Raw genomic sequence first — 16,912 nt, forward strand, 5'->3', positions numbered from 1 at the left:
TTTCTTTCTTTCTTTCTTTCTTTCTTTCTTTCTTTCTTTCTTTCTTTTTTCTTAATGTACACCTAGAGTTTTACTCTGAGTGAGTCTAAATAATCAGTCAACAGAAAGTCATTAAACCACTTCTCCATGCCAGGCACTGTTCTAGGCACTGGGGATATAAAAATAAACACAAACAATATTTTCAAGGGGTTTATATTCTGTGAGAGAAGATGACATGCATACACACATATGTATGTATATGTAGGAGTATATTGAAAACAAATACAAAAGAGTTTGTAGAATCATTGTACATGTTGTTTTCCTGGTTCTGCTTACTTCATTTTGCATCTGTTCATGCAAGTCTTCTGATGCTTCTCTCAATTTTTCATGATTTCTTAGAGGTCAGTAATATCCCACTACATTCATGTACCGCAATGTGCCTACCCATTCCAAAACTGATAGCCATCTCTTTTGTTCCCAGTAATTACTACTACAAAAAGTGCTGCTATGAATATTTTAGTGTACATGAGACCATTCTGTCTTTGATGTCTTTAGGGCATATGCTTAGCAGTGGGATCACTAGGTCAAAGGCTATGGGCATTTTAATTACATTTTTCTTTAGCATAATTACAATTGCTTTTTATAATACTTGGGCCAGTTTTTACCTCCACCAGTAGCATATTAGTATGCCTCTTTTCCACAGTTGAAAATACATATATTGAAATAACTTTTTGGGATCTTAGACCCCTTGGGTAGTCTGATGACGTCTATAGATCCCTTCTTAGAATCATATTTTTAGTGCATAGCATTATAAAGAAAATAAATTTTAGTGAAATACTGTTATCTATCTATTTATCTATCTATCTATCTAAATATATATATATATATATATAGTTTTTAAAAAAGCTCAGGAATACCAGGTTAAAAATCCTTGACCTAAATATAGATGAATGTTGCTTAGAACAAATCACATGGAACCCAAGTAGAGCTGAGGAAGTCAGATCAACATAGTCTAAAGGCATTTTAATAATGATAATAATAATAATAGTAGCTAATATTTACATAGCAGTTTAAGGTTTATGAAGCATTAAACAAAGTCATATCAAGTTACCTTGTGCAGGCTAGGCAAAAGTCTTAAAGACTGATAGCTAATAATAATAACAGTCAACATTTATATAGTGCTTACTATGTGCCAGGCATTGAGCTAAGTACAATTCTTATTTCATTTGATCCTCACAACCACTCTGGGAGATAGCTTCTATTATCCCCATTTTATAGATGAGGAAATTGACTTGCCCAGGGTCACACAGCTAGTGAGTGTCTGATGCTGGGTGTGAACTCAGATCTTCCTGACTTTAGATTAGAAGAGAAATAGTATCTCAAGGACATAGGATCATCAATTTAGAGCTTCAAAGGACCCCAGAAGTCATGTTTTCCAACCCCTCATTTTATAGAATTTTGAAGACAAGGAAACTATGATGCAGATAAAGGAAGGAATAAATGTGCCAAAGGTCACCCAGCAAGGTCATAGTAGTAGTGGACCTGCGTCTCCTGGATCCTTGTTCATTCATCATGCGTCCTCTCCCACTTCCTTACCTCTGTGACCATTGTGGAAGGAGAGGTTGAAACATTACTGCCTATATTAATGACCCTGCTGTATTGCCCAGGACTGAGTATCCCAGCCTGATAGAGCAATAGCTCAGCTCATGTTTCTCAACAACCCTGGGAGTGATGCAGCGTATGTAACATCCCCTTTTTATGGAGTGATTTCCTCCTAGTCAAAGACCTACCAATTAGAGGAGTCTGGATTTGAATCCAGGTCTCTGACCTGTAAGTGTAGTACTCCTAATGCACCAGGCTTCTTGCTTCCTCATGGCAAGATGTCCCACTGCTTCTCCCTTTCATCCTCAGGGGTTAGCCACATACTTCATTGAGCTTTGGTATTGTTGCTCCAGTGACCATGGGGCACCCAAGCTGTCCACTAAGCTAAGCAAAGATGTACTTTTACAAAATCCTGACAATCCCCAGCTGAGTTAGAATTTCCCTTTCAGCAGATTCAACAGTGGAAGAAAAGTAGAAGGCAATGGATCTGTTTTTGTTTTTGTTTTTTTCTTTCTCTAGGAATATTCTCTCCTGCTTACACACAGCATTTGTGGGAACGTTAACTTACCCACATTTCTTGGTTTTACAGATAGAACATGTGGTCCAGGGACATGCTGCCTACCCTGAATTGCAAGTGAAGGCTTCAGCCAGGTGACTATTCTTATCCTTCCCCTATAGCCTTAGTTAAGAATAAAGTGTTTTTCATTTACTTTGTTACAGTTGAGCTTTCTAATATTCCCAGTATTCTGAACTTGGAATTATATTAAATGTGTTTGTATCCTGCCTCTGAAAGTCACTACCTGTGTGACCTTGAACAAGTCATTACACCAGTCTTGGCCTCAGTTTACTCACTTGCAAAATTAGGGCACTTGATGGACTTAAGTTTCTGTCCAGTTCTGAATTCTGTGATCCTATCAGCCTTTATCACTATGAGAAAGACAAGGCAGGGATTATTTCCATTTTTTAGACATTCAAACTGAGGCTTAGGAAGGATTTAGTGGAGACAAGACACTGACCCAAGATTTGTGACTCTCTGTTCATTGGTCTCATAGCCTCACAATGACTTGTATCTGTACTTGACTAAGTTATAGTATAATATAGTGATATGTGGGGCTAGGGCTTTGTGGCAAATCCTTGAATAGAGTTTCCAGATGAGCCTGAGAAGGGTCTCTTAAGGTAGCCTGTGAGAGAGCAGGGCAAAATGTAGGAGTAGGAAAAAACCTGAGATGTTTTTTAGTCCAAGCCTATCTTTGACAGATGAGTGAACTGAGGCTTAGAGAGCTACAATTTTAGTGGACTAGGAGCCCAATTTGATTCAATATTGCAACATATCAAATATATAATAACAAACTAATGTTATCTTGGCTACAATAAGAGAGATAGTAACCTGGACTAAGGAGATAGGAGGCCCATGGTCCTCTAACTTTGAGAGGACCTCTAACTTTTAAAATCATATTAATCAATCATCAATCGCTAAACATTTATTAAGTGCCTACTATGTGCTGGGTATTGTGCTAAACATTGAAAATACAAAAAGAGGCAAAGTACAGTCCCTCCCTTTAAGGAAGTTACAATGCAATGGAATATTTTATTGATTTGTTTTATTTTTACATCTCCCATATTCCCCAATGTTTCCCCTTCCCATAAGCAAATCCTTATTTCAAATAATTAAAAAGAGAGAGAAAAAATTCAGCAGAACTAACAAATGTAATGAAAAAGTCTGATAATATATGCTAAGTCTATAGGCTTCAGCTTCTGCAAAGATTTGGCCCCGCATCTTATGGACATTGACAAGCTTTAGAGGGTCCAAAGAATAGTGAGGGGCCATACCAATGCCTCATGGGATGATCAGGTAGAGGAGCTGGGAATATTTGGCTGGAGAAGACTGAAGTGGGATATCATAACTGTCCTCAAATATCTAAAAAGCTATGGGGGGGGGAGGGAAAGGAGCTAAACTTCCTCTGCTTCCCCTCCCCACTTGGGGGGGGGGGGCTGGGAGGAGTCAAGGATCATAGCGTCAATTTAGAACCAGAGGAATTTGATGTCATCTACTCCTAACTCTGTCATTTTACAAATGAGGAAACTGAGGCCCATGGAGTTTAATAGATTTGACAAAGGTCACAGACCTAACAAGACACAGAGTACAGCTCAGCCCTGGTCAGAGCACTGTCTAGTTGTTGCACAGAGACAAATAGTGTGATAGAGTGGAGACTGACTGTAGAGTCAGAGGGCCTGGGTTCAAATTCTCTTCTTGCACTTAGTACCCATGTGACCAAAAGTCATGTAATCTCCCTAGGCTTCAGTTTCTTCTGCAAAATGAGAGTTGGACGTCCACCTCCCTCCAGCTCTACATTATGATCTTATGGAATTTAGAACCATTCCAAGGAAAAATCTCCTCATGATTAGAGCTGTTTAAAATGTGAAATGAGCTTCCTCAGGAGGTAGTGAGTTCTTCCATATCTAGGTGGTACAAAATAATACCATCCCCCTTTGCAAAAATGTCAGTGTCAACCCCTACCATTCAACCATCGCTGATTCATTCCTTTAGGTCAATTAGTCACCTAGCATTATCAAGCACCCACTATGTACCAGACACTGCCAAGTCCTAGGAGATTTAAATGATTTTGGTTTTAAGGGATTTCCTTTGAAAATGTGGATGCCCCAGGGACGGTTGACGTCTTAATCTCCTAGCAGCTAACACCTCAGTTATCTATTAACAACTTAGCAGGAATTAGTACCAGCAGTTGAGGAAAGCCAGTGGGGTGAACAAGAGGTAGGAGAGGAGGCAGAGGAGGCCAGGGAGAATGGCACCCAGTTCTCTAAAGCTTCTCCTGTGGGAGATGCTATCTGTCCAACATTTTCCTTGAGTAACAGTGGTTGCATCTCGATAGACTGTGCAGACCATATCCTTAAGTAGTCTGGAAGCTATGTCATGGAAACATAATAATGATAAAAAAAAGCCTGGAATACATAACCTAGAGAAGATGTCTCTTGACTTCTCTTAGCCTCAGTTTCCCCATCTATAAAACAAGGGTAATAACTACACCTGCCTCCTGAGATAACATACACAGAGCACTCTGAGAACGTTGAAGGGCTTTGTCAATTGCAGTTCTTTCTCCTCCTCCTTTTCCTCCTCTTCTCTCTCTTCTTCGTGATCCCCATCTCCAAATCTGGGCAGAGCTGTCATACGGAAGAGGTAACAGACTCACCTTTGTTTGGTACAATTAAGACCACTGGGCAGAAGTTACAGAAGGGGCGGAGCCTGGCTCAAAGTTCGGAGAGAAATATTCTAACAATTCGAGAGGTCTAAAAACTCATTGAGCTGCGTCGTGACGTAATTAGTTCTCCATCACTAAAATTATTCAAGTGAAGTCCATCCACTTGTCTGTCCAAAAGCTGCAGAGGGAATTCCTGCTTGCAATCAGTTGTACGAGATACTACCACAACTATTAATAATAATAATAACAGCAATAACAATAGCAACAGCAGTAAGATGAAACTAGAAGACAGAGAAGAGGAGGACGAGGAGGAAGAGGAAGAGAATGAACTCAATTTCACAATATTTTAAGGTTCGAGTGACTTGCCCAGGGTCACACAGCTAGTTAAGTTCTGAGATAGAATTTGACCTGAGATCTTTGGCTGTCTATCCACCATGCCCCCAAGCTCCTGAGAGAACTTCTTAGTTCTATAAACCTTTTTTTTTTAAAATTCTGGGAAAGGGAGCAAGCACAGCTAAATTATCACATTACAATGCTCTCTTCTTTGCTGTCACTGGTGGTCTCATTAAAGGCCCACAAGGCTAAAACAGGGTCCATTCATTTACTGACACTTTGAAGCATGGACTGCTGGTGGTCATAGGAAGATTTCAGACTGAGGCTGGATGACCACACGTCACTGAGTCATATCACATCGTCAAGTTTGTTTTCTCTGATATTTCTTTTCTCTCCCTGCGAAAAGTGAGCCTTAGATGCTATAGTGGATAGCGCACTGGACCTGGAGATAGGAACTCCAGAGTTCAACTCAGACACTTATTAGCTGTGTGACCCTGGGCAAGTCACTTAACCTGTTTGTCTTAGTTTCCCCATCTGTAAAATGAGAACAATAGCATATACCTCCCAGGGTTATTGTGAGGACCAAATGAGATATTTGTAAAGCCTTTAGCACAGTCCCTGACACATAACAAGTGCTATGTAAATATTACTTATTATCTGTAAAATGAGCTGGAGAAGGAAATGGCAAACCACTCCAGTATCTCTCCCAAAAAAACCCAAATGGGGCCACAAAGAGTCGGACACAACTGAAAAACAACTGAACGACGACAAAATGCACTGAGTTGTGGACATACTATCTTCCCCATTACCCTCTTTAGAATGAAAGTTCCTTGAGGGTAGGAATTGTCTACCTTTCATTGTGTCCCCAGCACTTAGCGCAGCACACAGCACATAGGTAATACAAGTTAACATAACACTTAATAAATACTTATTGACTGACTTCTGTGGATAAGTTGGACCTGATAGCCTTTGGGAGGGACGATGGGCCTCTTCCCACTTGAAAATGTCCTAAAAATAAAATTGAACAGAAGCCTTTGTTTTGAAGTTACTTTATGACAGACTCCCTTCCTTTTCCAACAGAGACATTTCCCACTCTTTCTTCAGCCTTGTAATGATGTCTGTTGTCGTTTTTGCCTTTTAATCCAATTTCTGACTTTCTGTTTGCTGACTTCATTTGACTTGCTATACATCATCTCTTGGCACTGCCACTGTTGGGTCTAAGACTTTCTGCATTTCTTGGGTCAGCCAGGTTGGCATCTTCCCTTATAGCTTACTTCTCCCTGGCATCATTCTTCTTTTCTTTCCGCTAAATTTATCCTTTTATGACAGGTTCACCTTTCCCGTTTCTTTTGTTGGTTAAACTTCCTTCCCTATGATCTAGTCCAGGACTTCTTAAATTTTTTCTACTCGTGACCCTTTAGGCACTTCTTAAACTGTGGGTTGCCAGGGGTTGTGACCCACAGTTTAAGATGCGCTGAAATTTACTACTTTTTCTACCCCCTTCCATTTCTAGTCTACTTAGTAGACTTAGTAGTTTATTCTACTTTAGGATAGCTCTAGAACCATTGAGTTAGAACTGGAAGGGAACTTAGAGTCAATAAAGGTCTACCCCTTCATTTTACACATAAGGAAGCTGAGATTCAGGGCGATCCATGACTTAGTCAAGGTCACTGACTCAGCTAGTAAGTATCTGAGGCAGGAGTTGAACTCAGGTCTTCCTGACTCCCACTCCATTACTCTATTCTATATTCCACACTGCCTCTAGCCATGAAGAAGGTAGTTGCCTTGGAAGTTAGATTTCTTGAAATTGGCGGCTGATTCATAGGTCCAGTCAGTCTGATATATTTCAAGTTTCTCCAACAGGAAGCCATCACCATGACTTGTGAGGCTAAGGTCAAGGAGACAATAGAAAGTCCAAGGGAGGAATTGAAGAACTGGGGTTCAAACCTTGGTCCTGAGGTTGTCGGGCCATCAACAATTATTTATCGAGCACCTACCTTGCACCCATCACCACGCTAGAGGTGATATAAATCTTAACACATGCAGGCCTTCTGACATCCAGTCCAAAATTCTTTGCTCTGCAAATCACAACTTCTCTATATATTTTACAAGATAATCACTGATTGCAGTTTCATGTATAATCCCCTATTTTTGTTCTACAACATATATGGAAATGCTGTTTTATGTGGTATTTGTTAAGTGCAAAAAGGTCAGAAAAGTGAAAACAATAGCGGGTGATAATGTAAATTCTGGCAGGGTCTTCTCTTCCTGACATCTTATTTTCGAAGGACAAAGGGCCCAAGTGAGAGGAATGTATCTCATCTTTACTTGATCCTTACTGTGTGCTAAGCTCAGTGCTAAGGGCAAACAAAGCAAAATAAGGATTCGTTCCTGGCCTCAAAGAGCTTACAGTTTAACTGGGCAAATAGGATCTTGGTATGGTTTTGTGTTTGGATGCCTAGTACCTGCCACTGGGCCTGGAACATAGATAGATGGATAGAGAGATAGATAGATAGATAGATAGATAGATAGATAGATAGATAGATAGATAGATGGATAGCATTACGCAAAGTGCTGGATTTACAGATAGAACAAAACAAGACAATTCCTGCCCTCAAAAAGCTTACATCTAATGAATAACACATCAACCAGAACTAGAAATAGGGTTAGTATGAAGGCTATGGAATAGGGTATAGATGCCAATAAATGCCAGACCTGGGACTTGAACTCAGATCACTTGGCTTCAAGTCTTAAAATCTTCCTAATGTGGAATACCCGTATCTAGTTGTTAGGATAAATGAAAATGAGATTCTGAGACTATCAGGGACTTCTCAAATAGACCATCAGCTTCCAGTTGTTAGGATATGGGATTCCTTCCTTCCTTCCTTCCTTCCTTCCTTCCTTCCTTCCTTCCTTCCTTCCTTCCTTCCTTCCTTCTTTCCTTCCTTCCTTCCTTCCTTCTTTCCTTCCTTCCTTCCTTCTTTCCTTCCTTCCTTCCTTCCTTCTTTCCTTCCTTCCTTCCTTCTTTCCTTCCTTCCTTCCTTCCTCCCTTCCTTCTTTCCTTCCTTCCTTCCTTTTGTAGAACATTATAATGTCTCACTTTTTGGCAACATTATCAGCAATGGTGTTGTCTGAATTATTCGGATAGCTGAATCATAACACTTTAAGCACCAAAAATCATAACGTTTGTCAATGAAATGTATCTACAGAGCATTATATACCTCCCTGCCTTAGTAAATCATATGCTGGCTCATTTTACTTTTCTTGGTAACAATGTTTCTAAGTGTATTATTAAGTTTTGCAGTAACACAGTAATACAAGTGATAGCCTACATTGGCCGTAGTTCTTTCATGCTTACACAGCACCCTACAGGCTTTTTCTCCTTTGAGGAATTTCTCTAACTTGGTTCTCTCATTCTCTGAGCCCTATGGTATAGCATCTGGTGTCTCTCTTGGTCATAGTCAACTTCATAATCAACTTAACAGAAATCTTCAAGTAACTTAGGGAAGTCACTTCCACTTCGGGGAAAATAATATTTAATAATGAAGGAGATTTTTCAAAGGTTCAACCATAACTCCTCTTGTTTTCTCTTTGCTTGCTTCCCTTCTGGGTGGTCAACAGGATCATGAGACCATACATTTAGTTCTGGAAGGAACCTCGAAGGCCCTCATTTTACAAATGAGGAAACTGAGGACCAAAGAAGTTAAGGGCCTTGTATCAGGCCACACAGTAGACTCAGGATTCCTTGTCTCCAACCTCTAGCAGTAATTGTGTTACTAGCTAGCTGGCCCTATAGATGTCTAGTACCCTCTAGATGAGGGGCAGATGGTCACTATACAAAAAACATTCAAAATTCTAGTTCAGCACCAAGGAGGCATAACGCAAGGGCAAAATTATGTGAATAATGACATGAATTAGTTACTCTAATGCCTTCCAAGTGCACTTCATTTTGAGTAATTGACTCAGATAGCACACATGGTTAGGTATAATTGAAAAAATATGGAGTTGAATGGGTTGGTTCAAAGTATAAATATGCAGCTGCGAGGAGGTCAGAAGTCAAAGGGGTAAAGCACATGTCAAGTTCCCTTAGGGATCTCATTAGTGCATGATTGACTATGGATAGGAAAGCTAAATGAATATCACTGTTTGGGCCTACAGTAAACGAGACAATGACCAATCAATAGTAATTAGTGCTAGATTCTGCTATTGACCCAAATGCTTGAAACCAAATGCCCTACTTTGAGATTCCTGAGGAGTCCGAATGAAAAGATTTATAAGTGTGCTATTTATGATAGGACAAGAGAAAGAACGAGGGGGGGAAAAGGGGGGAGAAAGAGAGGCGAGAGAGAAAAAGGGAGGGAGGGAGAAAGGAAGAAAAAGAAAGGGAAATGGCAGGAATAGAGAAAGGGAAGGAGGGAGAGAGGAAGGGAGAGAGAAAACGGAGGAATAGAGAGAAAGGGAGGGAGGGAGAGAGAGAGAGAAAGAGGAGAAGAAGAAGAAGAAGAGCAGGAATATAGAAAGGGAAGGAGAGAGAGAAAGGGAAGAAGAAGAAGAAGAAGAAGAAGAAGAAGAAGAAGAAGAAGAGCAGGAATAGAGAAAGGGAAGGAAAGAGAGAGAAAGGGAAGAAGAAGAAGAAGAGCAGGAATAGAGAAAGGGAAGGAGGGAGAGAGGAAGGGAGAGAGAAAACGGAGGAACAGAGAGAAAGGGAGGGAGGGAGAGAGAGAGAAAGAGGAGAAGAAGAAGAAGAAGAGCAGGAATAGATAAAGGGAAGGAGAGAGAGAGAAAGGGAAGAAGAAGAAGAAGAAGAAGAGCAGGAATAGAGAAAGGGAAGGAGGGAGAGAGAAAGGGAAGAAGAGGACAAAAAGGAGAGTAAAACAACTAGGAGGGAGAGCAATTCCTTGCCTTAGAAGCATTTATGCCATTTTTGAAATGAAAGTTATTGGGCCTGTTCCAGATTCTTGCTTTCTGACTAGTTTTAAGGTTTTAATTGTTTCTTAGCCAAAGGAAAAGGGGGTCTCCCTTCACATTCCCAGTTTGGCCCTCTCCTACACCGATGCTGGCTCCCTCAGATGGCTCTGCTTGCCCCTTTTCTTTCTTCAGTTTCCCCAGAATTGTGGACCATCAGAACTGGAAGGGTCTATAGGGCATCAATGCCAGAACCCAACTTGTTAAGGCATAAACTATACAATACCAGTGCTAGAATACATGTTAGAATGTGGATCATCAAGGTTGGAAGGAACCTTCAAACACTGTCTGTGCCAAAGGCAAAATGAGGCCATAAACTGGCAGGGGCTGAAGGGAGCTTAGAATAAAGGCTTTGCAGCTGGGCCCCTTCTGACCTGCCTGGCCTCCTAAACACTGGACTTGCCTCCAAGGGCACGACGATCCATTGACTGTAGCTTACTTGCTGTTCCCCGCATCATTGCTCCATTCCCCATCTCCACATCTTTGCACTGACTGTCCCCCATAGTAGAATGCTCTCCCTGCTCACTTCTGCTTCCTGGCTTCTCTGACCTCCTTCAAGACTCAGATTTAATCTCCCTCTTGCAGGAGGTCTCTTCTAATCTCCCCTACCCCAATGCCTTCCCTCTGAGATGGCCTCCCATCTGCACAGTCTATCTCTGTTATGTCCATAGTTATTTGGATGCCTTCTCCATCAGAATGTGAGCTCCTTGAAGGCCATTAAAAAAAAAAAAACTTTCTTTATGGCTTAGCACAGTGCTTGGCACATAGTCATTATTTAATAAATGTTTGTTTCAGACACTTGATACTTACTAGCTGTGTGGCCCTGGGCTAGTCACTTAACCCCAATTGCCTCACCAAAATAAATAAATAAATAAATAAGCAAAAAATAAATAAATAAAATAAATGTTTGTTGATTGATAGATTAAAAATGTCAGAGTTAAAGGGGATCTTGGAACCTAAAATGTCAGAGCTAGACAGACCCTTAGAATCAAGAATGACAGAGCTGGGAGGGCCCTTAGAAATCACAGTGTCAGAGCTGGGAGGAATCTTAAAATAGAGTGTATTAGAGTAGAAGAGACATTTGAGGCCTTCTGGTCAACTACCTTATTTTATAGGCCAGGAAATGAGGCGCAGAGAGGGGACGTGTCCTAGGTATCACAGCTAGCTGGTACTAAGTCCTAATAGTTCTACAACTATTGAAATAAATTAAACTTGGGAGCCTACCCTAATAATTTACAACCACTGGCAACTTCCAACATTCCCTGGTCATCTTGCAATGGCCCCTGATTCATCCTAAAGGTGCTACATGCTACTTTTTTAATGAAAGTAAACTAATATTAATCTTTAAGAGAAGTAGGGCTAGCTGGGGAAGGGGGCTTCAAAAAGGAAACTATCATCACTGATTTCTGCTTCTAAAGATGCAACAAAACACAAAAAATGACATCAGGTTTGCTATTTCCCTAGCCCTGGAAATACATTTGATCTCTTCCTTTAGTTTTGATTTTCCCTGATTGGCTTGTATATGGTAGCTCCATACCTAGGACACAGGAGGGGACCGAAAAGTAGAGAAAGGAGGACATGGCATGAACTCTACCCCCATGACTTCTAAAATCATAATTTTAGAGCATGAAAGGATCTAAGTCATTCATATAATCATAGAGCTAAAGCTGGAGAGACCACAGAAGTCACCTCCCTCTTTTTATGTGTGAGAAATTAGAAGCCCCATACTATTCAATGACTTGTCCAAGGTCATCCAGTAGCCAAGGTAGAATTTAAACCCACATCCTCTGACTCTAGAACCAGTGTTCTTTCTACCATACCCCACTTTCCATCCCGATATTTTTTATTTCTTTTCATCCTCATTTTTTCAAAGAGGAAACTCAGATCAAGAGAGGTTAAATGATGTCTCCAAAGTCATATAGCAAGCTCATGGCATAGCCTGGAGGCAGTGTGACAAAAGACAAGGGAAACTAAGTCAGAAGGTCTAAATTTAGGTCTCAGATCTGCCATTTATTTGCTAGATAAGCATGGACAAGTTCTTGAATCTTTCTGGGCCTCAGTTTCCCAACTGCAAAATCTTTACTTCCCAGAGTTAGAAAATATGTCAGAGGTCTTCAAGTCTAACCTGCACTATATTATCCCCAAAATTAAAATGTGGAAAATAAATGTGTGCTGGTTTTACAATGTTGTTCGGAAAAATGTGCTTTGTAAACCTTAAAATCCAGGGTAAATGTGAGCTATAGAAATTGATTTATCATATCAGTCAACAAACACTCATTAAGTGTGGACAGAATTTTTAAATATAGTCCAGACTGGATTGGTCTCTAACCTATGTATGGCTGGAACCAAACAAAGCAAACCAGAGACAGGTGAGTCAAGAATCAATTAGAAGTTTAATTTCAAGAGTGAGGAAAACAGGCTTGCAAGCACCGTCTTCCTGAAGAGGGCTTTCTCACCTGTGGCAGGGGTAGGGTTTTTAAGCATGAAAACCACAAAAAGGTGGGACCTAACAGTCATTCTTAGGTCTTGAGTAAACCATTCCCATGGCAGGCCATGTGCGCAGGCATGTTGGGGAAAATACAAGCATTCTTGGGTCCTGTGGGAATAGTCTTCAAGTTATTAGAATTATTGAGCCTTGTGACTGTCTGAAGTCGTAAGGGTTGTTGAGCCTTGTGATCATTCAGTGGGGTACAAAACCAAAGTTAGCATGGCAGGAACAAGAGTGAAGCACCTGGTTTGGTTTACAAGTGCAGGGATTGTTCAGAGTGTCAGGAGATGCAAATAATCACTTTCTGCTGCAGTGTGTCAGCTACAATTCCAGCTCTCAGGTCAGGATCCCAGGGGAAACAGAGAAATCCTAAGTCCGAATTCTGGGGTTTTGCTGTGACTGAGAGCATCCAAAGGGTGAGTGCAACGGATTGTTGTTAGGACAAGCTCAGGGCATAGCCTGCTTGCTGGGCCCGAGCTCCAGAAAACAGGGTGTCTTCTGATATCTTGACATAAAAAACGACTATGTGCCAAGCATTGTGTTAAGCTGCAAAGAAATTTTTAAAAAGAAGCATATAAAGCCAAAGGTAGAAAGGGGCATAGAAATCACATATTCCATTTTACAGATGGGATCATTGAGGTTCAGAAAAATGCAGTGATTTTTCCAAAGACACATGTCTCTGACCAGTCCAAAGTTAGCTTCTGATTTCTAAGTCAGTGCATTCAGACCTCTATGTAATATTCAACGAAGAGCAAGGGGGTAAGGTTGGACCAGTGAAGAAGGATCATGACTTGTAAAACCTGGTTGAGGGACTAGAGATGTTTTGCCTGGAAAAGAAGATTTTGGGTAAATATGAGATGAATAGTTGTGTGATGAATAGCGTGTTTGGGGTGGGGTCTGGAAGACCTGGGTTCAAATCCAAACTTTGCTATATACTTGCTGTATGATCATGGACAAGTCACTTCTCTAAACCCCAATTTTCTTAACTTTAAAATGGTCATAATTGTATCTTCTGCTCAGGGTTGTTGTGAGGCTAAAATGAAATAATGCACTCAGAGGTCTTTGCAGACTTTAAAATGTTATGTAAATTAAGCTGTTATTGTTATTGAGGATGTATCCAAGCAAAGAGGGATTCTGTTGTGCTTACTCCCAGAATTCAGAATCAGAAGTGCAATTATGCAAAGAAGCAAATTTAAGCTTGATGCCCAGATGATTTAGAGCTACCCAGCCTGGAAAGGGTTGTCTCTGGAAGTAGGGAGTCTCCCTTTATCAGATATTAAGCCAGAAGGAAACAAGGCAAATTTTAGGGTTTGAACACCAGGTTTCAAATCCTTTCTCTGATTTTTACTATCTCTGTGACTGTGGGCATGTAGGTTATTTAACCTCTCTTGGCCAGTATTTTCCCATCTGTAAAATGGGGAGAGGGTTGGATTCATTGGCTTTTTCAAGTCCTTTCTGGTTTCTACTTGATGATGATAAGATCATAGATTGAGAGTGGGGAGAGACCTCAGAAACTATCTACTCTAAATTCCACATGTTGAAATGTTACAACTAAGGTCTGAGGAAGTTAGCTTGTTCGCCAAGAGAGGGACTTGTCCAAGGTCACTCAAGTAGCAAGCATCAGGGGCAGGATTTGAAGCTAGGTGTTCCAACTCCAACGTTAACGCTCTTTCCAGTGTACTTGTGGGAGGAGGGGACCGCTCCGGGGTAGAGATGCTGGAGACAGAATTCTTGGTTGGGGTGGATTGGACCGGATGGTTTCTGAGGCCTCTTCCAACTCTCAAAATCAATGATTCTTTTGTCATAATCCCCTAACTTCGGTACAATGTTCTTCTGAAAAAAAAAGCGTTATCTTCTGCTTTGTCACTGCACCCTGGGAACCATGGGACCTTTCAGTCTGACTTGCAGCTGAAACTGCCTATATTTGTTATCTCCCCCATTAGAACTGATCTCCTTGAGAGAATGGCCCATCTTTTCCATTTGTGTCTCCAGTACTCAGCTCTGTGCTTTGAACACAGCACCTAATAAATGGGTTTTTTTCTCTTCATTTGTTCATTCCCACCATACAACTTTCCTTCCCACCTTCAATCTCCCCTCCTCCCCTCCCTTCCTCACTGCAGTCCAATCCTGGTGCTCAGCATGGGAGCTAACATTTTCTTCCCCACATTCCTAGTGCCATATGCTTTCCAGAGACCATGTGCAACACCTAGTGATGTAATAATTTTCTCCTGACTTGGGTTACGGCTTGTGCCATCTTCTACGTTGGGGGGTCTTTGACCATATTCCTGCATTACACATAGAAAATGAAATGTTTTCTGTTCATTGAACTGTTGACTTCCCACTCCCATGGACCAAAAATTAAAGAATGGACTTTGTCTTCCAGATTCCAAAGTATCTATACATGTTTGAATAGTCACCTGGATTCCATTAAGAAGTCTCTGCCTTTGGGTTTCCTCACTGTTGATTTACATGTTTGGCCAGATTTCCATGGCAACCGTTCTCCCTTAGCAGACCTGACACTGAAGGGCATGGTGAGTATCTGCCTAGATAGGTACAAAAAGGCAGGGATAGACTAAGGGTTGAGGAAGTTTGGAAGGACCACTGTTGGCAGTGGATTGGGGAGACTAGTGTCCCATTTGGTGGTGAGGTCCTGGCTGATGTGTCTTTATCGTTGTCTCCTCCTGAGATCTGATGAAAACTCAAGATGGTTCTGAGCCAAGACCAGACCTCTGGGCAGGTTGTTGCTGACCCTTTACAGCTGCTGCTTCTCTCAGAGACTGACTTGCTGAAAATCCTGAGCGCCTTTCTTCATTTTTTGGAGGTTTTCTAAGTGGTTTTCCACCCCAATCCTAGGCAGTGCCATGTAAATAGTGCCACCCATGCTCTCACTCAGCATAGCTGGACATCAACTTGGACCTTCAGTCCATGAGTCAGGGTCACTCACAAGACATGGTCTAGACTGCAAGTGTTAACTAAAAGGGGTATCAAAGAGAGGAAGGCAAGTGTAGAGAGGCAAGGAGAACTCAGGTTGCTGTGGGACTTAGAGCCTTCTCTGTGACTCTCAGGCTGTGAGACCTGGGAAAAGTACATGGGGCGTAGGTTCAAAAGTATGCAGGGGCATGCAAACTACAAGGGACCTTATAAGGGTCATCTGGGATAATTCCCTCATGTTACAGAGGAGGAAACTGAGTCTCAGAGAAGGGAAGGGACTTACTCAGTGTTCCACAACTAAGTGTCAGGAGTTGGGTGTGAAACTTCAAGCTTATCACTAAGGTAATTTTGGGAAATTTTGGAAAATTTGTAATTCTTTTTTGAAAAACAGAGGGAGTCCCCAGATCACGTATTTAGAGCTGCTCCAATGGCCTTATGTGTCAGATAAGGAAACCAAGTCCCAGAGGAGGAAAGGACTTGACTGAGATCACACAGCTGGAATTTAGACCCAGGTCCTCTGAGCCCCTAGGACAGTTCTTATTTACCAGACCACAGCGTCTCCGGACCTAGAGTCATGGATCTAGAACTTTAAGAACCCTTAACAGTCATCTTGCCCAAGCTTCTTGTTTTTGTAGATAAAAGAATGGAGGCCTGGAGAAGATTACAATGATGTCCTGTGATCACATAGTTAGTGGTAGACCCAGGATCCCAACTCACTTTGTGATTCCCAGTTCAGGACTGTTTCTACTGCGCCACACTTTGGAGTTCATCTCACCCAGGGGTTCTTTAGGTCCTGGACCCTTGGGCAGTTTGGATGAAGCCTATGGATCCCTTCTCAGAATCAGGTTTTTAAATGCATAAAATAAAATATGTGGAATTACAAAGGAAACTAATTCTGTTGAAATAGATTCATCAAAATAAAAAAAAATTATAGACCAGATTAAGACGCCCAGTCCTTTGATTTTGCGAATGAAGAAAGTGTGGCCAGAAGAAGTGACAGGCTGATTGCCCCAAGGAACACAGTCCATGTAGGAAGTGTCAGTCAGTGCTTGAGTCCTGACCTTCCCAAAGCCCAGGGCCTGTCTTCTACCCATTATGCCATGTTCCCTCTATAGCCATGGAGAAAGTTTCCACACTGAGAGTTACTTTAGTGATTAAATTACAGGTCCAGATCTCCACCCCCAAAAAATTAATAATAAAAAGGAAGCACATGTACACAGACTATTACAGGCAGAATCAAGTTGTGCCTTATTTGGGCGATTTGATAGTTGTTGGGGTGATGATCAATCGGTTAATCAATAAACATTTATTAAGTAGCTATGTGCCAACAGCAGCTAAGGGGCACAGTAGTTAGGGTGCTCAGCCTGGAGTCAGGAAGACTTGAGTTCAAATCCAG

The 16,912-nt window shown here is 41.3% G+C and overlaps 1 protein-coding gene across 5 annotated transcripts in view; it reads left to right on the top strand.

Moving 5' to 3' along the window:
• The window catches only part of FGGY (FGGY carbohydrate kinase domain containing), a 532,436-nt gene that overhangs the window by 410,693 nt on the left and 104,831 nt on the right, over positions 1-16,912 (top strand). For all 5 annotated transcript variants that reach the window (XM_027852828.1, XM_027852830.1, XM_027852831.1 and 2 more), the window contains 2 exons: positions 2,171-2,232; positions 14,969-15,116. In XM_027852828.1, coding sequence (XP_027708629.1) covers positions 2,171-2,232; positions 14,969-15,116 — 210 coding nt within the window. The remainder of the gene's footprint in view (positions 1-2,170; positions 2,233-14,968; positions 15,117-16,912) is intronic.

This window comes from Vombatus ursinus, unplaced genomic scaffold, assembly GCF_900497805.2.
Source record: "Vombatus ursinus unplaced genomic scaffold, bare-nosed wombat genome assembly UNPS02009824.1, whole genome shotgun sequence".
In the NCBI taxonomy this organism is placed as follows: domain Eukaryota; kingdom Metazoa; phylum Chordata; class Mammalia; order Diprotodontia; family Vombatidae; genus Vombatus; species Vombatus ursinus.